This window comes from Podarcis cretensis (assembly GCF_951804945.1).
Source record: "Podarcis cretensis genome assembly, chromosome: 17".
Classification (NCBI taxonomy): domain Eukaryota; kingdom Metazoa; phylum Chordata; class Lepidosauria; order Squamata; family Lacertidae; genus Podarcis; species Podarcis cretensis.
Window position 1 is genome coordinate 26,219,917 of NC_137187.1, and position 25,484 is coordinate 26,245,400.

General features: G+C 41.4%; 1 protein-coding gene across 1 annotated transcript; it reads right to left on the bottom strand.

Moving 5' to 3' along the window:
• Positions 1-2,180: 2,180 nt before the first annotated feature.
• Positions 2,181-25,039, bottom strand: PSIP1 (PC4 and SRSF1 interacting protein 1). The gene is made up of 17 exons (XM_079959513.1): positions 24,926-25,039; positions 24,457-24,628; positions 19,365-19,441; positions 17,199-17,337; positions 16,319-16,438; positions 14,736-14,834; positions 12,498-12,560; positions 11,783-11,879; positions 10,531-10,606; positions 9,244-9,472; positions 8,632-8,747; positions 7,988-8,043; positions 6,960-7,030; positions 6,420-6,521; positions 5,339-5,558; positions 4,441-4,552; positions 2,181-2,952 (listed from the first exon to the last, which is right to left on the bottom strand). The coding sequence occupies exons 2-17, from the start codon at positions 24,526-24,528 to the stop codon at positions 2,892-2,894; spliced, it is 1,710 nt and encodes a 569-aa protein (XP_079815639.1). The 5' UTR covers positions 24,529-24,628; positions 24,926-25,039; the 3' UTR covers positions 2,181-2,891.
• Between the last annotated feature and the right edge of the window lie 445 nt (positions 25,040-25,484).

The window sequence follows — 25,484 nt, forward strand, 5'->3', positions numbered from 1 at the left end:
AATCCATTCCGGAAGTCCATTTGACTTCCAAAATGTTTGAAAACCAAAGTGCAGCTTCTGATCGGCTGCAGGAAGCTCCTGCAGCCAGTTGGAAGCAGTGGAAGCCCCGTCAGACATTTGGGTTCCAAAAGAACATTTGCAAACCAGAACAATTACTTCCTGGTTTCGATCGTTTGGGAGCCAAGGCATTCGAGATCCAAGGTACGACTATATATCATTACAGGATATAATCCTGTTCAGAATGCATTGATGAAATATATCCAAGGTTTCAGGCATCACAAAGTTTTGATATTTGTTAAACCCTAAAGCTTTGATTTTCTTCTCAGTGTTTCAACTTCTACATCACAATAATTCAAATAAAAACAGAATACTGGATTTTAACTGTAAGATGAGCATTGTGTTATCCCAAGTGAATGTTACTTTGTTTTAATGTCTTTTAGCCAAGGTTTTCTTTTCACAGCATGTAGACCAGTGATGGCCAAATATGGCCCTCCAGCTGTTTTGGGACTACAATTCCCACCATCCCTGACCACTGGTCCTGTTAGCTAGGGGTGATGGGAGTTGTAGTCCCAAAACAGCTGGAGGACCAAGTTTGGCCATCACTGATGTAGACCTATGTATGACGTGCCCCAACATGTTACAGGCTGAAGGTAACGTATATTGAAGGGATACCTGTGATCAATATGCACATAGTATTTAACATCTGTATCAGGGCTGGGGAACCTGTGGATCTTAAAAAGTTGTTAGAACTTTTTTTAGATTCCCAAAAGTCCTAGCCGGCATCAACAAAGATAACAGTTGGGAGTCCAAACAATATCTGGGGAGCACCATATTGGTTACCCTGTTTTAGAATGTTTCCTGAAACAAGTTTATCAGACATTGAGTGTAGGAGATGGGCTGAAGTTACATGAAACAGTAACCTTGATGAAGCTAGGAAAGTTTGAGTCCAGTCAGTGCTGGGCAAGAGCTTCATTTGAGGTCCCCCACACCTGAGCAAAATGAAGCCACTGGATCAGGTCACCAGGAAGGGCAGATGAGGTTGCAGTGCTTGTGGAATCTCATCCACACTGAGCTAAACCTGACACTCTTCATTTGGTTGTCTGCCTAAATCACAGCTGCTTACTCAAGCCTTGGAATGATTTGGGGTCATGGTAAGATCATTCCATCAGCACAAGCATTTCAGCTTGCCGGGCAGAATCAGCAATGTGCTCTTCTGGGATTCTCCAGAGCAGATGAGGTGTGTGTTGCAGAAGAGGAAGTAAATGTCTCATTGTGCTAACAGCACTTGTTGTGCAGGCTTCTGCTAGTGCAACAACTTCTTTGAATCCAGACCTAAGTGTTCAGCTTGGGATTCCTATAGATGGCTCTGTAAGCTGGGGCCACCAGCACAGGTCCTTTACCTTTTATTTTTATAGGACCTTCAGGCACCTTACGCCCACTGGTACCTCCTATGGCACTCACAAAAGCTCTCAGTATTTATTTCCTCTTTTGTGCTGCCTCAGCCTCTCCAACCCTGAACAACCCCCCTTAAACATTTTTTTTTTAATGATTGTGCAATGCCCACAGTTCACTGGTTGGGCACCAATCACCTCTTCTGTTCTGAAGCAATGAGATGTGCAAAGAGCTTTTCTTTGTCAGCGAGTGCAGCAGCAGCAGCTGTAGGCTCTTCTTTCCACTGACCAGGGCAATGCTTGCACCATTCTATGGCCACGACACTTGTTTTGTGTTCTGCTACACCCTACAGTAGCCATCTTATTACTGGCACCCACTTCCTCAAAATTCCCAATGCTCTCTTGCCCAAAAAGGTTAGCAACCTCCATTCTAGCTTGAATTTTGATTTGTAATTTTACATGCTTGCATCATGTATTTTTTTCCTATCAAGTTCTTCTAACTGTTTGATATATAGAACTATTTCAGTAATAAGTTTTGTGAAAAGAAATGCCAAATGAGAGCTAAAGTGTTATAGTAGTTAGAATGTCTCACAGCGCCCAGAAAGACCGTGTTCAAATCCTTACCTCGGCTACGAAACACAGGAATGTGTGCCTCTGAGGGCTCCTTTTGAATAGCAGTCTATGAAAGATGAGGAACCAGTTAAATAGGTAAATCAGCCTCTTTCACTGAGTGAGCAGTCTCTCTGACTCTGTACTAAAGGGAAGATTTCTCATTAAAATATACAGAGCTGCCTTTTCTGCATAAACTTTATTTTTTTAAAAACAAAATGCTTCAAGACAGTGTTTGCGACAAATGTGCATCAATAGTTCCAATGGAAACTTGAGTTTCCTTAGTAAGATATCTACAATACCAAAAGCATACCACAGAAAGTCAGAGCATATTAAATTGGCACAATTAGCTTTCAAGAACAAAACCAACTTCTTTATAAAGGACTGACTGAATATACTCGTACATAACATTTTAGCTGCTACAAAATGCTCTTGGCTTCTTACAAAACACAGTGAACAGACACTTTGGCAAACAACAACTCTGAAAACTATGCACAGACAACAGGAAGAAAATAGATTTATACAAGTGGAGCAATTTGGCAATTCTAAAAGAATGTTATTTTTCTGTCATTAATTAAAATTGAACATACAGTAGTCAGGTAAACATATGCTACGGTACTAATTCAAAACATACAAGCACTGTTCAGTCTCTAAATCAACTTGGTCTTTATATATGAAGTGAGTATTGCCTGTTAATACTGGGCCATATGCTATCAGGATTTTAAATATTTAAAGACAAACGTTAAAGAGATTCTCTTCACAACTCCACAAAAATTGTACACATTAAAATACTATGCTTATAAAATTATTTTAAACTTTCTGCGATCTAGTTTTCAAATGCAAACCCTTATAATCCTCTTTAATATGTACTTTACAAAAATTAGGCTGCATTCACTCATTTTCAGAGGCGGCACTCTTCGTCTTCTCCTGTTCTCTTCCATCACTCGACGTCCTAGTGAAAAGCACAGTACCAATGTATACTTCTAACACGTTTCAGCTATATTTTTATTGTACTGACATGCAATAATCTTACAACTGCTTTTGTACAAAGTCCAGGGTTTTGGGGGTTGGGTGGAGTCAGAGACAGCCTGCAGTTATAGTGTAAGGTGAGATAGAAAATTAAAATGCAACCATCCCACTTTCTCAGCTAGCTAGCATTGTCAACATCCCAAATGTCAAAACGTTGTATCTGAAGCATACTTTTAGTCTGAGTGAGAATGAAATGCTTTTTTAAAAGCCTCCCTCTGTGCTTGTACACAAATCACTATTCTGGGAACTTCTTGTGGCAGATAAATCTGCTGCATCTATATATCAGGCATAAGCGAATGATGCAAATTACATCCAAGGTAATGTGGCAGAATTTATCATTTACTAAGAAAGACCGTCAAGCGCAGTGAGTCCTGAAGAGGCACTATGCACTCTCTCTCTTTTGGGTGGCTGAACACTCCTGTGAGTTCAATCAGTTTTTGCATGAGCTGTTCTATTGGGGAATTGCCGTCTTAGGTCCACCCCAATCCTGAAATCCCAGGAACGTTCCCAGAGCAAAAAGGGGGCATGTTCCATTTACAATGGTTAGAAGTGGGGTGCTAACTTCCCTATAACTTTAAAGCTGAAAGTACAAGGAAACAGTTATCCTTTAATAACAGGCAATCACCAATGCTAGATTTTATGACTATATTGCAACACTGTAGGCCATAATGTAAATCAGGCACAGGCAAACTCAGCCCTCCAGATGTTTAGGGACTACAACCCCCATCATCCCTAGCTAACAGGACCAGTGGCCAGGGATGATGGGAGCTGTAGTCCTAAAAACATCTGGAGGGCCGAGTTTGCCTATGCCTGATGTAAATAATAGTTGTGATAATAAGAGTATTTTTTTAAAACAAGAGACAGTATAAGAAGTATAAGTGATGGAAACAAGTATACCAATATACCTTTTGTTCTCTTTAAAACTACATGGAAAACTGAGGAATCACCATGTATATAAACGCTGAAATATTCCTTAGGGAAGAGGAGAATGGACTTCCATGAGATCTACTTTATTTTTTCCAAGAACCCAAAGGGCTATCAGCTGGAGGCTAATGCAAAATAGTTGCTTAGAAAGCAGCACTGGCATAATCTTACAGTTAAGGAACACCTGGTGCACCACACTGGTGCATCCCAGCCCAGAATTTGTTTTCAGTACCAGAACTGAGTTCACAGCCCTTTCACACAAAATCTATTCCTGGTTCGCATTCCCAAAGCTTTCTCTATTTCAGCAACTTAATTTTTGGGATGCAGTGGGAGGAGTGTTTCTGCTACTGTTAAACAACTGGAAATCGGAAATCTCTGAAAACCTATTGCAAGCTACCCAGAGACCCATCTGTAGATCCCAGACTACCTTCTGTTGTCCTCTACCTCAGGTTATTACATCTTTTCAAGATTGGAAACTACCCCTTACTTTTTCTTACTGCCGGCTTCAAGCTTCTCTCTCTTTTCCTCTGTGCTGTCCCCATTCTGCTGTGACTGGTTTGCATCTTGCGTGTCAGAAGCACCATTCACTATCTTTGTGCCTTTAAAGTTAAAAGGAAAAACAAAACAGAAATGTTGCTCTGTCTTAGTCTTGTTTTAAAATAGGCAAACAGCAACAAACTGCTAATTCTGCAACAGCTGTGCCAGTGGCATTGTTATAACACGGGAAACTGCACTGTTAGTGCAGAAACCTGTAACTACCAAAATGGTACTGTACTCAAAACAAGATTTCATACTATTTTGTTATCTTCACATACTTAAAAAGCATGCAAGTACTAGTGTAAGAGCCATAGCTTCCAAATTTGTGGGTTCTTGAACACAGATGTAACATCTACTCAAATTCATTCACTGTTTGCATATAATGGTTAAGCCATAGTTAAGTTTACTTTGGACACGCAGAGTCAGCATGAGGAATAATCCCTGGTCTAGCATTATGTCCAAACTGGGGATCGTGGTTTGTTTTGCTATGAACCAAATGGAAAGCCAAAGTTTTTGGCTTACCAATTGTAGCTTAGAGTGAAACAAGCAACCATCACAGGTCTGGGCACAACCCTGAGGTAGGTATTGTGGTTTATTGTTCCTGCTAGGGGAGAAGCAAAGCAGGAGTTCTGTGTGTTCATGGTAAACTACAACATGAAAACTTTACCATGAAACCTAGTCTGTTGCTACCAATACAGCTAAAGTGTGCAGTGACTAAGCACTGGCAAAGGAGTGCTTTGTATTAAATTCAGAATTACAGAGCTTATCCGAAACTGGAATATATACAGGAAATGATGCACCAGTTAAATTGTGCTAAGAAATAAATATTCTTGATGAACTGCACACACCTGTTTGATCTTTCTCCTTTTCAGCTTTCTTGTTTGGTCCTTTCTTCCATTGTTCTTTGGTTTTGTTGGCTTCCTCGTGCTGCTTCTGTTCAGCTAGCGACTTATTCAATACTTGTGAAAGAACAGAATCCCCTTCTCCAACAAGAAACATTGTTTTGAATTTGTTGTAGAGCATAGATGATTTTTCCATGATAACTTGGCTGACCTTGAATTTCCGTATCTGTGACAGATAGATAGATATTTGGGGGGAGGAAGGAGATAGGTCAGTTAATATATGAGAATATCACCAAGTTGCTCAAAGCCACCTAGTATTTACTGAAACAGTCACCATCTATATACCAACACTGATATCAAGACTAAGAAATTGTGCTTATGTAGCCATAATCAAACCCTACCCTCTTTCTCCTGCACAAAGTATTAGCAGGCTTGTGAGAACCCTGAAGTTTGCAGAAGTTGAGAAGCCACCCCAAACAGCTTCACAAGAACTGCATTTGCTCATTGACAACTGTATATTGACTGACTGGGGTTTTGTGGGTTGGGGTGGGTACTGAAAACTGGGCTGGGAGAGGGAATGGAGTGGTTGGAAAAGGAGGATGGAGGAAGAGACACAAATCTAAAAAGGTCAGAAATAATGATCTCATTACTTGGATGGGTTACTTCCTGGTTCATATCAAGAACCTATTTTTCTATGTCCACAGAGATGGAAGTTGGAGCTGCCCACAAAAACAAATGAAGGAAGCCAATACTTTGAAGAAACTGCAAATGCATACCAGTGTTCCAGCTTACCCACACCTATAACAGTTCATTGAGAACTAAAGCTATGAGAGCACAGAATGCTGTCTGACAGATGGACAGGAATGGAAAACAGAAGGAGGAATAGAGAGGATAAACCCTGAAGAAAAGTACCCTATGGATCAACATTTTGTTGCAATCCCCCCGTATCTATTTTATTGCTAATTAAGTTTTGCAATCCTTGCCCGGCATTCTACTATTTTTAAACAAAGAAGTTTTACATTAAAGGATTCATGAACAGGCTAAACAATCTTCATAATTTCTTTATGAGAAAAGCCACCAATCTTACTTTCTTAAGTGTTGAAATCATCTCCGCATGCTTCTGAGCTTGCTGCATTGTTACTTGAAGTGAAGCAAGTTCATCCAACGCCTCAATGCACCTGTTTACATCCTAATATATGAAAACCCAAATGTTAAATCTCAGGGTGAGGGTGGAGGGAACATCACTATTACACAAGATTTTGGACAAAACATTGTAAACATTGTAAAATTAAAAACACACAAGACTTCAGTGTGATTTTACAGCAGGAATATTTTAACTGAATGGGCTTAACTCACAGAAAATGGACTATTCTCTTGGGGCACTGTGTATATAGCAAACTATTTTAATCTGACATTCTCATCCTCACACTAAACTTCACCATCTCTCTTATTTAATCCAAGGCAACTCAAATTAAGTATATCACTAAGTCAGGAAAGGACACCACTAGGCCAAACCGAAAAGTTGTTTCGTAAGAATATACATTTTTAATTCACTTTAACAATACACACACAAACACACACTTTTGTCAGCTTTCAGAAACAAATAGTATTAGCACAATATACTCACAAGGTGGTCGATTTTGAGTGAGTTTTTAATTTCTGCATGTATCTTTTGAAGTCGTGAATCCATTGATGTTTCTAAATATTAACAAAACATATCTTAAATGATAGTGAATATAAAATCCATATGGGGAAAATGCCTTTGAGCAACTTTGAGTAAAATACACCAAAACTGATAAAGCAAAACTGGAAGCCTGTAATAAAACTGCACTATTCTGACTGTACTCAAAACAATAGTAAAAGTAAAGGTAAAGGTACCCCTGCCCGTACGGGCCAGTCGTGTCCGACTCTAGGGTTGTGCGCCCATCTCACTTAAGAGGCCGGGGGCCAGCGCTGTCCGGAGACACTTCCGGGTCACGTGGCCAGCATGACGAAGATGCTCTGGCGAGCCAGCACCAGCGCAGCACACGGAAACGCTGTTTACCTTCCCGCTATAAAGCGGTACCTATTTATCTACTTGCACTTAGGGGTGCTTTCGAACTGCTAGGTGGGCAGGAGCTGGGACCGAAAGACGGGAGCTCACCCTGCCGCAGGGATTCGAACCGCCGACCATGCGATCGGCAAGTCCTAGGTGCTGAGGTTTTACCCACAGCACCACCCGCGTCCCGCCAAAACAATATTGGCATACAAATTTAAGCTGAAACGCAAACAATGCAATTTGCTTTTTCGTAGCAAAACTAGAACACTTTAGTAAGACTTATGTTCCTATAAAGCAGCAGCTTAGTCTTCTTGGCACATTCCTACAGACACATTTTAATGTATGAAGAGTACCTAGCACCTTAACGGTATCATGGATTCTACAATGACACTATGAATAGAAACAAAGTCTTGACAAGCCATCGAGCTTTCATGTCATAAAGCAAATTAAATTACCGTATGCTGTCAGTTCCAAGCAGATATTTAAAAGTTGAAATGACATTTACACATGTGGGAGAAAAGGGAACTGCAGAAAAACACACACCTGTGTATGCTTTCCTTTGGGTATACCTTTGTAATACAAAATTTACTAAACATAAAAAACCTTTCACTACAAACCTCGTTTTTTCTCCATCTTCTTAGCTTCCGGTTTTTTGCCTTCTTCTTTGTTTTGCCTGTAAAATTATCCAACAATTTAAAGTAAATAATTCTCAACTTCTGAAAGTAAATGAATATTCTTTAGAGACTTACAGATCCAATACTGGTGGTGGTAGAAATCTTTGACAGAGCAACTGCCACAACTAAAGTCATACTGTCTGTTTTCCATTTCTTCTTCTTTTTCTTCCCATTGAGTACAATGGCAGTGGTGGGAGTGGAGTTAACTATGTCAGCTACAGAGCAGGCTGGTGCCGTTTCGTGGTCTGTGTTAGGGGGCTTAGGATCCTGTGGATCTGCAGCCACTCTCAACATACCCCTTTCCCTCCCTCTGCCCATGGAGCTCTCTGGAGGTATACTGGGGGCCTCTGGTAGTGTAACTTGTGAGTGTACACACTGTTATGAGAGCAGGTCTCTCTGCCAGCTAAAAGCCACTTAAGCCACTTTCTACTGTCTTTTGGTTATCCAAATGTGGGCTGTGGGATTTCAGCTTAAATAGTATTTACAAAGACACTACTAGACAAAGAATGGTAGAGAATCTTTCTTTTCTTTCAATGCCCTAGTCACATAACTGCTCAATTTTTACAAAGCAGTTAGAATATACTCACAATTCTACTTCCATTTGCTCTTCCTGCTTACGTTTTCTCTCTGCTACTTCACGATCATGTTGGGCTTTTAAAATATTCCTTCTGTGAGGCCCTTGGATATTTCTTCCTTTTTTCTTCTGTACCATTTTAATTTTGAATAGAAAGGAAAACTGATTTTAGTAGCTGAAGCCATCAGTTGCTTCAGACATCTTGTAAAGATATATTTGAGCTTTCCCTGACTCATAAAAGTCGGTCTTGTTATTACTGAATTTCTGTTTATATGCTTTTCCAATATTGTTTTTATGTTGGATTCTTGTGCACTTCTTAGATTTTTAATATTACGCAGTACAGAAATGCTTTTAAACAAAATAACTCCAAAATAGCCCCATTATTTCCATGAGATCATCAGTACCACATGATGCACAGAGCATATCAGGTCCTTAAAAGTATTTTTGCCATGTGGCACCAAGCCATTGAAGTTGGCCACGGCTTTACATTAAAATCAGGTCCTAACAGTTTACCTTATAAAACAAGAAAAATACATTTCACATGGAGCACCAGAAACTAGCTACAGAATATAGCTTGGCATGCACCAAAAGGTTTCCCTAACTGAAAGACTGGACAAACACATACTTTATTCCCTTCCTGCTCTTCTCCGTCTTCTTCAGAATCTGAGGCTGATGCTGATCCCACTTTGGGAGCAGTTTTCCTTTTTGGCTCAGCTTCTTTTTTGCCTTCTTTCTTCTCTGGATCTTTTTTTACATTGTCTTCTTCTCTTTGACTTTCTTCATCCCTTTTTTGCAGTTTTTTGGGTGGTTTTTCTTCAGCTCCCTTTCTTTTACTCTTATCTTCCTCGTGAACACTAAAAGCAATCCAAACCAAAACAGAATACAGTGGTACCTCGGGTTAAGTACTTAATTCGTTCCGGAGGTCTGTACTTAACCTGAAACTGTTCTTAACCTGAAGCAACACTTTAGCTAATGGGGCATCCCGCTGCTGCCGTGCCGCTGGAGCATGATTTCTGTTCTCATCCTGGAGCAAAATTCTTAACCTGAAGCACTATTTCTGGGTTAGCAGACTCTGTAACCTGAAGTGTATGTAACCCGAGGTACCACTGTACATTTTCTTTTACCCTCTAGCCAGCTCAATCTCCTTTTCCCTATGAAAAGGAATTATTGCATGCGGAACCGTATCTACCAGAAGGTGAAGCCTCCAGAGGGGCATCATTGAGGCTCCTAGGGTCTGTCTGTCTGTCTGTCTCTCTCTCTGTGTGCACGCAAATGAACAAGGGTGCCAAACTGGGTCTTTGACCTGGGTGAAATAAAGCCTAGTTTTGCCCCTGTTTAATGTCAACTAAGGAATGGTCCATACTCCTGACAGCCAACACAAAATTACTTACAGGAGTATGTGAAGCTACTTAACAGCTTGTGGCTCACCATGAGTCCAATGATGTTTTCTGAAGCAGCAGCCCTGTGTGCTCCCTTTCATAATGAAGTGTTAATCACTTCATGGATCCAACCAGTCAATCTCCATCTAGTAGCTGTAATAACCCACGAAGGATCTAGATCAAGAGACTAGGTGATGTTTCACACATGGCCCCCGCAGCAAGTTGCTCATCTCCTTCTATCCTATGTGGCTGCAGGGAATCCATTGCAATAGGGAGAAGTTCAGTTAGGAATCAAAATGTCTCTTCTGACCTAAAATGAGACTTGGCTATATCTTCATAGGAACCTGCCTGAGGGTATAGGGCATGGCAAATCTGGGGTGAAGCAGAGGTCAACCCATAATAGCAATATGCCCCTTCAAGCACTCATCTGTCAAGTCATTCATACATACTTGCATATTTGATGTAATTTCTATTTTAACCCATTGCATTCCTAACTCTCCATGACAAATGCCAATGCTTAAAAACAAACTTACACATCACTCTCAGGAGGGCAGACTGGTTTAATCAATTTTGGTCTTCCTCTGGGTTTTGGAATCTTTACTTCAGAAGCTGATTCATAAAAAAAGTTTTAATTAAATACAGCCTAACTATTTCACTTTAGCAGATCATTAAAAGATGAAATTAAAAAGCCAGTAGTAGAGCTTTCCCTTCAACCCAATTTTAATTGACTGTCTTGGAGAGAATCATCCCTACAAGATGACTAATTTAATTAAGCCTAGATGCTGCAGCCCAGGATGTGTTAACCAAACAAAATATACTAATATGTAGAGTGTTATGAAAGGCCTAATATACTGGCTTCTTTGTTTTTCCATAGAGGCAAACAGTTGCAGTCCTTAATAAGCATGCTAATTTATTCTATACTAGAAAATGTACCAAACATACATACACAAAAAATAATGCACTTTTATTAACATATGTTCTGTATACTTTTGTAACTCTAAAACTGGAGGTTTACAACAACATTGCTCCCAACTCCATAGATAATTATTAGCATAGCTCCCAAGTTTGCAGATATCAATGACATATATTGTTAGATGTATGCCTATGGGATGACAGAAGCATATTAACCATGCACACTACAATCCATTATGTGTTTGTATGCACAATACTATCTTCCTGTCCCCGTGAAGTTTCACCTAAATATTCCCATTTTAGCAGGTACCCTAGACTCATAGCATAAGAATAAATTTCAGGGGGAAGAGGATAGGTGTCTTTGTAAACTGCAGCTATCCCAAATATATTTATTAAAATACTGCAGATGGGCAGATCTCGCTGATCACTGCATGATTGCAGGAGTACAGAAATATACAGAAAGTTTACAACCCATTTTCAAAAGGGTATTGTACAAATGAAACAATGCAATCAAATACATTCACATTAGTACCAAATAGCACAGCTTCATATCTAAAACAATGTTCTATAATAATTTTGTATGACGACGTTACCTGTAGAAAGATCTTTAACCATTTCAAGTTTAAATCATCATTTTGGCCGGTGTACAGTATAAGCAGAATCAAGCAGTAGAGATCTCTCTACCCAATATAAGCACACAGAAAATCAATCCAGGGAGATTTCTCCATATACAACATGCTAGTTTATCATGTGCAGTATGGGGGGGGGGGGTTGAGGGGGTTGTTTTTCCTGCTGGGATGGAGGGGAGGGAGGAGAAAACATATTTCAACTGACTGCATACATTAGGAACAGGTTACAGGCTCTGTAACTTACCAGCTGGCCTTCCTCTTTTAGGACTTGCTTTTGGAGCTGTAGGCACTGCAGCTGTTGCTGCCACTGCTGCCTCTTCAACTTCTGCTTGTTTTTCAGCCTGTATTGAAAACAAATTTCTTAATTTAATTTGAACAAACTGCACAACTGTTCCAAATGTTGGAAGAGCTTATGAAAAATGGATTTTATATAGTATACAGCATAACATATCTGGTTCAGACTGGAAAGATGCAAGCTGAAGTCCCTATTCACTGGGACACTTTGAGTCTGTCACCAGATTGGATCCTAAGATCCTGTGTGTGCTGCTCAGGGAAAGGGAGCTCCCACTGCTTGTTGATTAAAGAAGACACAATTTCCTCCAATGTTTCCTTTTCCACCTGAAAATCTGCTTCAGGGGATAAAGAAAATAGACTTTAAAAGGGGCTCCCCCCCATTAGCAGGAGCCCCACTTGACCAAATATCATTATGTTCATTTGTATCCCACCCACTGTCATGGAAGACAGAGTAGGTGAAGGGCAGGAAAAAAGTGTGACTGATAGTAAGAGCCCAGAAAAAGGACTGATTTCATACATATTAGCAACATATTCTGAAGTAATGAATTTTTTGTAGTAATTGTTAAGGTTATTTTTGTGTGTCTTTTCATAGGCAACCAATGGTTTTGAAAAACAATTGACAATCCAATCTGTATTTACCAAACTATAAAAGTTCTAAATATTACCTTTCTTTTTCTCCCCCTCCTAGCCACCTTAGGGATAGGTGCATCATCTGATTTCTCAATATCCTAAGGGCAGAAATAGTACTAAAATTAACTGTAAAAATTGTCTGTGTAATTTTGAAATTCTAAAGTTTATGCTAACGCCCCCACCCACCCCATGGAATTCTACGTGTCCCAGAAGAACATGAGTTTAAGGGATTTCTTTTTCTCAAGCAGCAGCCCACATGCTGCATGGCAAACAACCTTTGAAAAGGAGAAGATTTTTGACAGCACTTCATATAGCACAAGGGACTTGCTATTCAAGGAAAAAATACTCATTTATACACTTGGAAGTGCATTCTAATTAAATGAGATTTGTTTTTAGATGTGTTTAGGTCTGAGGCACAATAATATCTTCATCAAATTGCACAGCTCATATCTATTTAGCTAGCCATACTCCAGTTACATGGATATTTAAACTAAGTCTGTGCAAACCAACTACAGCCCCCTGAAGCAATTCCAGCTCACCATTGTTTGAAGCCTTCTCTCATCTCTAAGCCATTGTTTATATGTTACACTGGTTAGTTAAAAGCTGATAAACTGCAGTTCCTACCTGTGCCCCTGGGGCAGGGGTCTGCAACCTTTAAGACAAAAAGAGCCACTTGGACCCGTTTCCGAAGAAAAAAAAACTGGGAGCCGCAAAACTCGTCATTATAAAAATAACTTTTTTGTCACTTTTTTATTATTTCTTTGTTTGACCCCTCAGAATTACTCCTCCTCATAGAAATAAACGTTAAATTAACAAGTTACCTTTTGTGTGTGTGTGTGTTCTTCACTCCCCTTCAAAACAGTGACCAGCGTACATGCCCCCTTTCAACGCAGTGACCAGCGTACATGCCCCTTACAATGTAGCAGGCGGGCGGGCAGGAAGGTGACGTCGGGACGGTGCGTGACTAACGCACACACCGCCCCCAGGCGACGTCACAGCCAGTACAGCGCCCGCCACAGTGGGGAATGTCGGGGCGCACAATGCACCTCCTCCCCTCACTAGTATCCGCCCCGGAGCCGCGGCAAAGGTGTAAAAGAGCCACATGCGGCTCCGGAGCCGCGGGTTGCAGACCCCTGCCCTGGGGTCATGTATAAAAGTTTGGGCCTATGCTCCTCCTCTTATACACACTAGCACTGCCTCAGTTACTAGCTAGGATGGTCAGCAACAATAGCATCGACTCCTCCCACAAGGAGTCATGTTACCCTGCCAGTGTAGGAATGTTCAAGGGGTGAGGCAATAGCTTAGTAGCAAGAAGACTTAAGTATGAGTCTCTGTCTTCTTCAATAAGAGCATCAGATGGCAGATATTGGGAAAGACCCGTTAATACTGGTTTTAATGAACTGAGGCTGTGCTAACCAAGTCAGGCTCACACTGCTGCAGCTCCCCAAATGCCAGTGTAACAAGTGGGGTGAGCACCCAGCCAGATGATGAGATAATCCCTACGTAGCTATGGCTTGGTTCAAATGTAATGCTTCAATAATAGTTCTTTAAGCAGCAAGGAGATGTTGTGAACCTTTCCTTCTGTACTGCTGGGAGGACAGCTTCAGCTGATCAGTTTATTTTAAACAAAAATCTAGCAAGCCAAGATTTGTTGAAAGTTGAAATTAAATTGGCCTTGCATGGGGGCGGGGGCAATCAAGCCTCAGAGAATGCCAAGGTTCCTTTCTGCATAAGCACAGAGCAGTAAATCATGGTTTGGCATTAAATACAAACACCTCTCATGTCTACTTCCTTCCTTCCTTTCATCCTGGATTCAGAGGTGCAAAGTGGAGTTGGCACTACTTCTTCTAACTTGTTCAGTAAGCAATCTGCATAGCCCATCTGCATCGGACACATCCTCACTATGCAATTAGTCTTGTGAGCTGCTGTTACCAAACTTTAAAGAAGAGGGGGGTCAGTCCTGGGAGTTGGAGACAGACCCGCAGCAATATGAACTAATGGAGAAACGGTAGCATAAAGGAGTGCAGTATAACAGTGGTAGCAATGGGCAGAGAGAAAATGTTACAGAGAGGACAAGGGGTTCAGAAAAACCTGTGTCACTACAAAGAGATGAGAACCTATGTTGTATTGTGTACAGAGAGAAAAAAGTATTTATGCAGAGCCCAGGTGCTGCTCAAAATGGGAAGCTGTGTGTGACCCTCATTTTCCAAAATTAAATGTAAACTGGGAACAATAAAAAAGAACAACAATCCAAATTTCTCGAAGTCACATACTTCACTAGGTTTTTCTGAAGAATCATCATCTTTCGAGATTTCCATCTCTTTTTCTTCTATTTCAGCTTCAGAGGTTATATTATCCTGCTTAACTGAACCCTGGGAATGAGATACAAATATCATTTTTAAAAATTTACATCTATGTAAGGTCTGTATAGGTGCCTAATGATGAAAGTGCAGTCCTCATGAAGCTACATCAGAATTTGTTTTTGAAAGGCAAAGTAAACATGGTTAACTGTATCCATATGATTTTTTTCATTTTCCAAAAACTTATACTAACATAGATTTCCTAATCTGGGACTGGCAGACACATATAAAATATGTGGTAAGAGGATCCCAATGAGATACAGGTTCAGTCCTAAAAATCCTCATCCAAGCTGTCAGAAATGCTCTTTCCATGCAGAACATAGACAGGATATACATAACTTGTACCTTTTTAATCAACCTTTTCTTTTACTAGTGGCCTGTAAGGGGCGTGTCATTGTAAGGTTACCAGGCATACTGGCACAAGTGTCTCAGGTTCCATTTGAACCCCGAACTCTAACATAAGTAGCAGGTATCTGAAGTTCCTCTGTTATCATCATACACTGACCTTAATGCCCAGAAATATTCTGTGCCCCAGAACACTCTCATGCAAGAGAAAGCCATCAGCTCTCTTAACTCAGAGCTGAACAGGCACTTGAGCATGGTTGTGTGCCATCTATTTCTTTGGGATTCAAAACTTTTTCAATAATACACATTGGTGAAAAACATCACAGGATGAGCATCAGTTTAGAAGGTCAACAAGACTTTATGTTCTGTATACAGCTGTAACTATATGAATACGGAAACGGTGTTTCCATGAGCTCTGGCACTCGTCACGGTTTCCCACTGTGCCAGAAGCGGTTTAGTCCTGCTGGCCACAAGACTCAGAAAGCTGTCTGTAGGCAAACGCCGGCTCCCTCGGCCTGAAAAGCAAGATGAATGTTGTACCTCACAGTTGCCTTTGACTGGACTTAACCGTACAGGGGTCCTTTACTTAACTATATGAATATTAATCAGGTGCATTAATTGTATTGTTTTTGAGGCTAGCGAAAAACTTTTTTGTTTAGTCAAAGCTATCTAAACAGCTTAGAGTTTTTTTGAATTAGCCAGTATATAAATCTTGCTAAATATAAATTAACATCAAAATTGCTTTGTGTAGAACTTTATGTAAGTTGTGCCTTGGCTACTGGAAGTGTGGAGCTTCTTTCTGAATCACAAGTGCTGAGCATTCTGCCCCTCTTGTGTTCAGGACACCAGTCTTGTTCAGTCCACAGATAATGAAGTGATCTCAAGTCAAAATCAGCACATGGCTTCCCGCCTTATCTTATTGGGAACCTGATTCCCAATTAATTGTTCCTATAACCAGTGGCGGAGCTTCATGCTCTGGTACCGGGGGGGGGGGGGGGCAGAGAGCAGGCGGGGGCGGGGCGTCCAGCGCACACAGGGGTGATAGTATACTAAGTTATACTCAGAATAGACCCAATGAAATAAATTCTTAGCCACTCATGACTAACTTAAATCATAGAATTGTAGCATTGGATGAGATCTTGATCACTTACTTTAAGAGCAGTCAGCTTTTTCCTTTTGGGCACCATTTTTTGTTCATTGTCCTCCGTAGTATCTAAGCTAGTTTCTTCAGCAGTTTCTTTAACAACTGTAGGGTTAATAGCTGGATGGGGCTATGGACAAAAATATTGCCAACATATACGTAAATCAGCAGGAAACAAAGACACAAGAACAGCAATTTCAAAATTGGGTGATTAAAAACAATTAAATATATGCAACGTTTTTATACAACACTTCATCATATAAAATTTCAGGGTAGCGTGCTGCATAAAGCAAATATTAAAAACACCATACAGAAAACTTCAGTGATTAATGGAACAATTGTAATAAAATTTACTCAAAGGCTCATTGAACTCACCAGGGTTTACTATGTAATGAATTTAGAAATCCACCCTACAATTAAAGGACTGCATTCAACATAGCACTAAATAGGTTGTTCAGTCAATGCAAGCATTTCCTTTGGGGTTTTTCGTAAATGTTATTGTACTAACCTAGAAGCATACTGATACTTCCCTCATTGGCTACATAAGGACCAGCACTTGGAGAACTGAGTTTGCTGTAAGGATATTTGGGGTAGCCAATGTAGCATTTTCTAAATGTTGCTGGATTACAACTCCCATCATCTCCAACCACTGATCATGTTGGCTGGGCATAATGGGAGTTTGAGTCCAACATCTGAAAGGCTCCACATTGGCTACCTCAAGTATATACAATTCTTTCTTGTCAACAAGCCTTGTAAGAAAGGTCCGCAGCTGCTGCCACTCACTTGTTCTACAAGAATTGTGCTACCTATTTACTCTGGCAATAAGGTCAATAAGGTACTAGAAATAGCTGACTAAATTGTTAGTCTATACACATTAGACGGTAACTTACCTGCTGAGTAGAAAATTTTACTTTTGGATTGTTCACAATTTCCCACAAGCCTTCATTGAAGCCTTTCCTTTTATTTTGTTTGCCATATTTGTCTTTGTTTTCCTCATAGGGGAATATATCTTTTGGTCCCAAAAATGCTCTACAAAGAAAGTGAGACGCCCAAATATTCAAGGTACACTCCACATTTCTTATTAAAACTGGTAATTTGAATGGGAACCGTTTACTATTTAAACCTATTCTTTTAGAAAAGCTTTTCTGAGTGTCATTATTAGCATTCACTAATGAATATAAAGGCTATAATTTCTAAAAGGACAAATTCCTCACCAGCAGTCACAGGTAAATAGTAGAAGTTTTCTCATACACTTGTAACTGAGAACCTAATGTATTCAGTGCTATTTATTCTAAAATTATCAGGAAGAAACAAGGTAACCAATATTGTAGATATTTAGCATTCAAATGCCCCCAAACAACAAAAGCATCTTTCCAAACCTGGCAACAGAAGTACAGGTGAGAATCCACATTTTGAAGCAATATATGCAGAAACAAAAACAGAAGATCCTGACTTCATATACATAGGTCTCAGTAGGCTGTAACCACACACGTACATTATTTTGGGATTGGAATGTGGAAGTGAAGTCATCCCCCAAAATGAATTAATAATCCATTTTCCTATCCCTGACTCTCCCCATCACCACTAATCTTAAGTGGCACTTTGCACATTCAACAGTGCTATTGTAGTGAAAAGTGCTGTATCAGTTTTGAAGTTATCAGGGAAAGGATTGAAATTTGACAGTAAATATAATACTACTGCATGTCACACTGGAATACTGTGCCTAGATCTAATAATTCCAACTGAAAAAATAACACTGTAGCATTGGGCAAGGTACAAAGTAACTAAATTAGGAGGGAGAAACTGCATTTTTTTATAGTATAATGACCTTGGATCATAAACATTGATTTTATGCTTTGACGCTAAGCCTCCACTTTGGCATTTGCTACAATAAGACTGCACAAAATGTATGGAAGGCCTAATTCTCAAAGAACTGTGGGTCATGGTGTAAACAGAAGCTGGGTCTAACAAAGTATAATGCATATATTCCTTTCACATTTTCTTTCCAGTCTCTCTCTACAATGCCCGACACACTGTCTGCTACTTTCCCCACTCATTCCTGCTCCACAGTCTCTCCTAAGAGCTGGAAACTGCTCCAGGGTGCAAAGACCTGCAGGAGAGGCCACTTCACACTAGTTCTATGCTATGCCAAAAAATTAGAAACCAAAAGAATACAAAGTTTATTAATGACTGGAATAAATTTATGATTTATATTGAAGGGAATTACAAGAACCTAAAAACTATAGCAGGACTGATATAGATCTTACGATGTGCAAATTATTGTAACTATCAACTGCAGGAGAAACAAACTATTCATACTAAGAAGCCTGAAACCGGGAGGGATGGAAGTCAATAGGTGTGTAGAATAATTAAAATACTTAAAGATATAAAGATATAAATGAGAAGACAAAGAAGCGTAATGGAAATCGACATTGTTTATACGTTATGTATTGATATTTATTTAGTTTTCTTTTTTGTGTGTGTTGGGGTTTTTTACAACTGTTGTAACCGTTGATTTGTTTTTCTTTTTGGTGATCTAATGTGAAAATTAATAAAAAGAATTAAAAAAAAAAAAAGAGAACTTGGTTAAGTCCCTTCATCATTTTGGTTGCCCTATGCTACACGTTTTTCAGCTCTAGATTATCCTTTTTGAGGTGCATTGACCCACACACCAGCCAATAAGAGCAGTAACGGTTGTTCTTTTCTGTGGGTTTCAACTTCCAGGGCCTCCAAAGGTCAGAACTACAACAAAGAACTCACACCTCCTATCGGCTATAGCATGACAAGAAGTCCTGGTCATGTACTGACATACACTGTTGATTGTGGCAAAATTAAATAACTACAAGTGTAATATACTACAGGATAACAAACAGGGTTCTGTGTTTAGAAAACAAATACTCTTTAGACTAAGCCTGGGAAAAGATCAGTTTCACTAAGTTAACCCAATGTAAAAATGATATTGTCACGCCTCTGTGCTCTAAAATATGTACAATCTATAGTTCAACAGCCAAGTAACTCTATTTCAACCAGTATAGCTTTGTAAATTTAGGACTTACGTTTCATGTGTGCCAAAAAAGAATATAGGCATTTTATTTGTAGGTGGCTTGACTGCTCCATCAGGAACTTCATCCACCTAAGAAAAGGGGGGAAAGCAACATTTACTCTAAACGAAACACTTTGATTTAGTAGGAAACTATTAAAAGGGGTAAAGAAATCACTGGTGGTTATAATGTTCAGAACACTTGTGAAGTAGGTTGAAAACAGGTCTCACCTATATAAGATGTTAGTCACTGACCACCAAAGACAATGAGGCATCTAATCATAGCCTGCATTTTTATTGAGGCTTGATCAGGGCCTGTATTTTAAAATGAGCTTAAAGATTTTCAAATGTTCATGCCAGGCAGAAGACCAGCTGCCTAAGAACCTTGGCAAGATGTTTATTCTCCTGGACAAGGGGGCCCCCTGATTTATAGCAGAAAACAATTCTCAAAGTCAAAGGGAATTACAGGCTGAGAGCCAAGGTTACACTGACCCTACATATTACAGAAGATAAAAAAAGAGATAAACATAATTAAGAGTGGGTAAATAGTAAAATAAAACCATGTGCCTCCCATTAAACTTGAGCCATATTTTCCTAAGGTTGAAAGGTCAAGAGCAGTGAAAAAGGCAACTGGCTTGGCTGGAGAAGAGGTTTTCTTTCTATTTTATTTTGAGGCTGTAAAATGTTCCTTCCTTTTTTACTTTGAGAAGGTTTATTCTTCTAAAAGGCTATCTATGTTATGTATTAAATATATTGGCCTAAATGTAATTATGCAAAGGAATTAGAAGCTAAGAAATGTTAAATCCTTATGCTAGATTCTTATTTCATATAGTTGGAAGAGATCACAGGGGCCATCAGCCACCAGCCCAGCCCCCCTGCCAAGCAGGAAACATCATTAGAGCACACATATGGTTATCTGTTTAAAGACCTTCAAGAGAAGGAGATCTTTCAATGATGATGTGAACTCAAGATCCTTGACATCTGTTTAAGATAAAAATTTAAGATTAAACCATTTGTTTTGGAGGGCAATAGGGCGAGGTGAGCTGGTAATTAAGGTTCCTTGTTGAGACACATGTAAGATATATTACTACTTATTTGTCATTTATAGATAGAAGAATATATATCTTTTTGATTCCCATAAAAGGGCATGAGGAAATGGGTGTATCTTTTGTGATTGGTTCTAGCAAACAGCCAATAGGAATTTCAACCAGGCTGATTGGACAGAGGCAGCCACAGGAGGAGCAAGGGGGCTGGATTAAGGAAATATAAGTGCTGGCCAGAATGGCAGGAGGCCAGGCCAGAGCTTGGTAACCATATACCACTGTGCCTCATATTTATTTGTCTGACAAATAAATTATTATTTTAATTTCTCTATTGCTGCGTTGAATATTTCATTCCAGCTAAGCGTTAACCACAAGCAGGGTGCTACAACAACAGATTCAAAACAATTTTCTCTTAAACAGCAATCCTATGTGCATTTAATTGGGAGTAAACCTCACCAAGCAGAGCAAGACTTATTGAAAGCAAACATGTATAGGATCATGCTAATAATGAGGGAATGACTCCCTGCTAATTCTGACATTGATTTTGTTGGCTGCTGGAAGAAGGTATCAGTTTGCCTCCCAGTTATAACTGCCCAGCAAAGGAGGCATTTCTTTTAATTAGTGTGGTGTTATCCAAAGGGACCACTTTGTTTAGGTAACAAAGCACCATCCTTACAGTTACAAAAGAGCATCAAATTAGCTGTGACAGACAGTTTCACAGGGCAAAGCACTGCAAGGTGGAATTTATTTATTCTTCACTAAATTTATTCTTCAAAAAAGGTACTTTAAAGGGACACTACAGTGTGAAACAGTTTAATTAGAACTTATGAAGAACTGACCTGGATCCTGCAATTATCATCCGAGGCCCTTCATGGGAGGTCTGAAGAGGAGCAACACAAGAACAGGCCTTTTCAGTGGCGACTCCCGACTTGAGGAATGCTCTCCCAAGGAAGGCTCACCTGGCACCATCTTTATCTAGTTTTAGGCTCTAGGCAGACAGTTCTCTTTACTTGGGCTTTTGGTCCTTAGGTTGTTTTTTTAAAGTATTTATGGCCTTTTTTGGAAGGGCAGGATCTGCTAGAACTGTATTTTATTTGTATAGATAAGTCTTTTATTTAAAGGTTTTTACTGATTAGTTTTAGTTTTTGTGTTGCATGTGTAAGTCACTCTATTTTCTTTTCTACTCTGTGTAAATTCTTTTCAATGTGTAAGGTGACCAAGTAATAGTAATAATAATGAAGTTGGATTCTATCCATTTTGGTGTGAATAGGGACAACAGTAAATCTAATCATTGTATTATGACAATAATTGCTATGGTGAACAATCACCATGCTTAATTTGCATTCTTTTAGATGCAGATTTAATCACAGACTGCCACACTTGCTAACTGATGCATGATTCCATAAAAGCTTGTGCTAAACTTGTTAAATCTTCAGGTTACAAGACTTTGATGAACTGCTCTTCAGATGTCTTAATTTTTATAATGTAGCCAGCATAATGTGGCATGTGGTTAGGTGAATGTGGAGAAAAGAAACCCAAAGGATCTACGCTGAACTATTTTTATTTTGGCAATATAGTGCTATGGAAAAAATGTCAAATAAGATTACAGGGTGGGCAGTATGAAAAATCATTAGGATCTGTGCTGTGATCTAGTTTGTGCACCTTTGAATGCTGGTGTGTGATTCTGTGTCATGCAGAATTGCCCCAAATCTTTTTTTTATTTTTTAATGTATTTGGATAAATATTGACCGACTTCCAAGCAAGTCTTTCGGTACTGGTGAGCAGCATCTTACTTTGAACTTTTCCTCAACAGGCCCCAGTTAGCTCTCTTTAGCCATTTCAAATTCAGTTTTCATTTTTTTAAAAAAGAGGTTATTAAAGATTTTCCTTGGTTACAAACCTACATACAGCTTCTGGTTTTTTTAAATATTTTGATGTGAGACACTAATGTTATACAGTGGTGCCCCGCAAGACGAACGCCTCACAAGACGGAAAACCCGCTAGACGAAAGGGTTTTCCGTTTTGAAGGCGCTTCGCAAAACGAATTTCCCTATGGGCTTGCTTCGCAAGACGAAAATGTCTTGCGAGATCCTGCGGGTCCCCCCCCCCTTTTCCTAAGCTGCTAAGCCGCTTATCAGCTGATCCGCTAATAAGCCGCTTAACAGCTGATCGCTAAAAGCCGCTAATCCGCTAATAGTGCTAATCCGCTAAGCAGTCAATGGGCTTGCTTCGCAAGAGGAAAAAACCGCTATACGAAGAGCCTCATGGAACGGATTAATTTCGTCTTGCGAGGCACCACTGTAGAAAGTATAAAGAAGAAGAGAGCAGGGGAGAGAGAAGGGAGGGGATAGTAAACTTTCATCCTTTTACATAGTGTATTCTTAAAACAACAACAACCCAATATGAAAGCATTACTTTGGTAGGTTCTATCTGTTATTTTTCCTTGGCAATGACCACCCCCTGCCCTCCCCCCACCTTACACTGTATACAACATCAATGTCTCACATTGAATGTTAACTGGTCAGTAGAAAAGACTCTAGACTACGACCTGAAAATAAAGAGACAACAAACAGACTTTTCTAACCCAGACATCTTTAGGTAGATGGATAGGTATATTTTTTATTACAGACACACGCAACCCAATGTGTCCCTACTAAATTACCCAAACTTATACCAGTGTACTGGTGAACTAATGCCAGTGTACTGGAAAAAGCGAAGATCACCAGTGTTGAAGCAATGATTCTTCAACATCAACTTTGTTGGACTGGTCATGTTGTGTGAATGCCTGATTATCATCTTCCAAAGCAACTACTCTATTCCCAACTTATGAATGGAAAGTGTAATGCTGGTGGTCAACAAAAGAGGTTTAAAGACTCTCTTAAGGCAAATCTTTAAAAACGTAGCATAAACAGTGACAAGTGGGAAACACTGGCCCGCAAGCGCTCCAGTTGGAGAACAGCCTTTACCAAAGGTGTCGTGGGCTTTGACACAAAATAAAAAAAAACCCCTTCCAGTAGCACCTTAGAGACCAACTAAGTTTGTTATTGGTATGTGCTTTCGTGTGCATGCACACTTCTTCAGATACCGTGGGCTTTGAAGACATTTGAAGTCAGGACACAAGGAAGAACCGTGCTAAGAGGAAGGCAAGTTTGGCAAACACTCACCGGGATCCACTCCCGCCGGGAAACCTATGTCCCCACTGTGGAAGGACGTGTGGATCCAGAATTGGCCTCCACAGTCACTTATGGACTCATTGCTAAAACCATGTAAAATTACCCAAAGCTACGCCATGAGCAGGTAAAGCTCTCAGCCATTCACCTGATTTGGCCCAATCCATTTGCCCACCAAGTTTTTTGGAGGGAGGAATGTGACCCTTTTTTTGCAGGTCATTAAGACCATCAGGGACGCAGGTGGCGCTGTGGGTTAAAGCCTCAGCGCCTAGGACTTGCAGATCGAAAGGTCGGCGGTTCGAATCCCTGCGGCGGGGTGCACTCCCGCTGCTCGGTCCCAGCGCCTGCCAACCTAGCAGTTCGAAAGCACCTCCAGGTGCAAGTAGATAAATAGGGACCGCTTACCAGCGGGAAGGTAAACGGCGTTTCCGTGTGCAGCTCTGGCTCGCTAGAGCAGCGATGTCACGCTGGCCACGTGACCCGGAAGTGTCTCCGGACAGCGCTGGCCCCTGGCCTCTTAAGTGAGATGGGCGCACAACCCCAGAGTCTGTCAAGACTGGCCCGTACGGGCAGGGGTACATTTACCTTTAAGACCACCTAGCTGAAAAAAAGTACCCTGAGCCGAACCGCGGCATGTGGGCACCTGGCAATGTGATGGAGAAGTCACTTCCAGGGACGCCACGAACACGCCCCCTCCCTCCCCAAGAGAGAGGTCAAGACGGGTGAACCCCGAACCACCCCGTTCCTGCAGGCGGGCAAAAAGCGGGTGGAGGGCAAGGGGGCGCGTTCCCCGCGGACGTTTCCGCCCCCCCCCCGCGCGCGTGAAAAGCGCGCTCGTGGGAACGCAGGTGAAGGAGGGATGGATGATGGAAGGAGGAGGCGGCGCCTTACTGACCCGGGCTGGCCAATGCGGGTAGCCTTTCATCTTGGCGAAGATCAGGTCCCCGGGTTTGAAATCGCGGCTCATGTTGTTGCTGGTGGTGCTGCCGCCGCCGCCGACACGCGAAAACACCGTCCTCACGACCCTCTTGAGGGAGGAAACAAGGGTTGTGGAGGAAGCACAGCGTCTGAGGTAACCGCAAACACACACACACACACGCACATATATCGGTATACTATATCGGTATAATAGTCAAGGTTTCCCCCTCAGGATCCGCCTCCCCGGCGCTTCACGGGGCCGCCAGGCCAGCGCTGCCGCCTCTTGCCCCGTTTTGGCGGGAAGGGCTCTCTCCATCGCTCTCCGTGTGAGGGCGGGAGAGAAGGAGGAGGAGAAGCCGCCGCCTCTCTTTTCCCTCACCGGACCCACCTCCCCCCCCACCTCCCTCGCCTCACGGAGCCCCAACGGCCGCCAAACAGCCGCTTACCTGCCCTGCGCACGCGCGCGAGAGAGACCCGCGCGCCCCCCTCCGCGGCTCCCCCCTCCCTCTTTTTCGTTCCCCCTCCCCTCCCGCCCTTTCGTAAGAGGGAAGGGAAACAGCGCAGGGCTGGTCAGCGCGGTTCGCGCAGGCGCAGCCGCCCCCCTCGCGCCAGCTGCCTGAAAGCGCGCGCGCTCTCTGTCTCTCTCTTTCGCTCCTGAGCTCGGCGGCGTCCATCCGTATGGGGGGGGGGGAAGAGAGAGATAGCAGAGACACGCACAAATGTAGAAAACCCGCGTACACACTGGGGTCTCCCGGGGCAAGTGTCGCTTCAGCGGTCCGTGTGGGTGAGCGGGAAGGTTCGGCGCTCGGGAGGTATGGCGAGCCGTGAGGAGGGATTTCCCTTCTCTCTCCCCCCCCCGCTTCTTTTTGGGACAATGGTTCGCTCCGGCTCCTCCTGCCTGGGGCGGAGCTCTGGCCGGCGAAGCGGAGTGATGTCATTTTAGGAGGTTGGGGAGGGCTCCTCCGCTTCGAAGTTGCTCCGAGGGACGTCAGAGGAGCTGCTCCC

What these genes read in the sequence shown, in the direction of transcription:
- PSIP1 (XM_079959513.1), bottom strand. Translation starts at nt 24,528, where the DNA reads ATGAGCCGCGATTTCAAACCCGGGGACCTGATCTTCGCCAAGATGAAA. An exon ending in AAAAGCTGACTGCTCTTAAA is followed by an intron (nt 14,835 to 16,318) that starts GTAAGTGATCAA and finishes TCTCATTCCCAG; the next exon opens with GGTTCAGTTAAGCAGGATAA. An exon ending in CTTCAGAAAAACCTAGTGAA is followed by an intron (nt 12,561 to 14,735) that starts GTATGTGACTTC and finishes TTCTGCCCTTAG; the next exon opens with GATATTGAGAAATCAGATGA.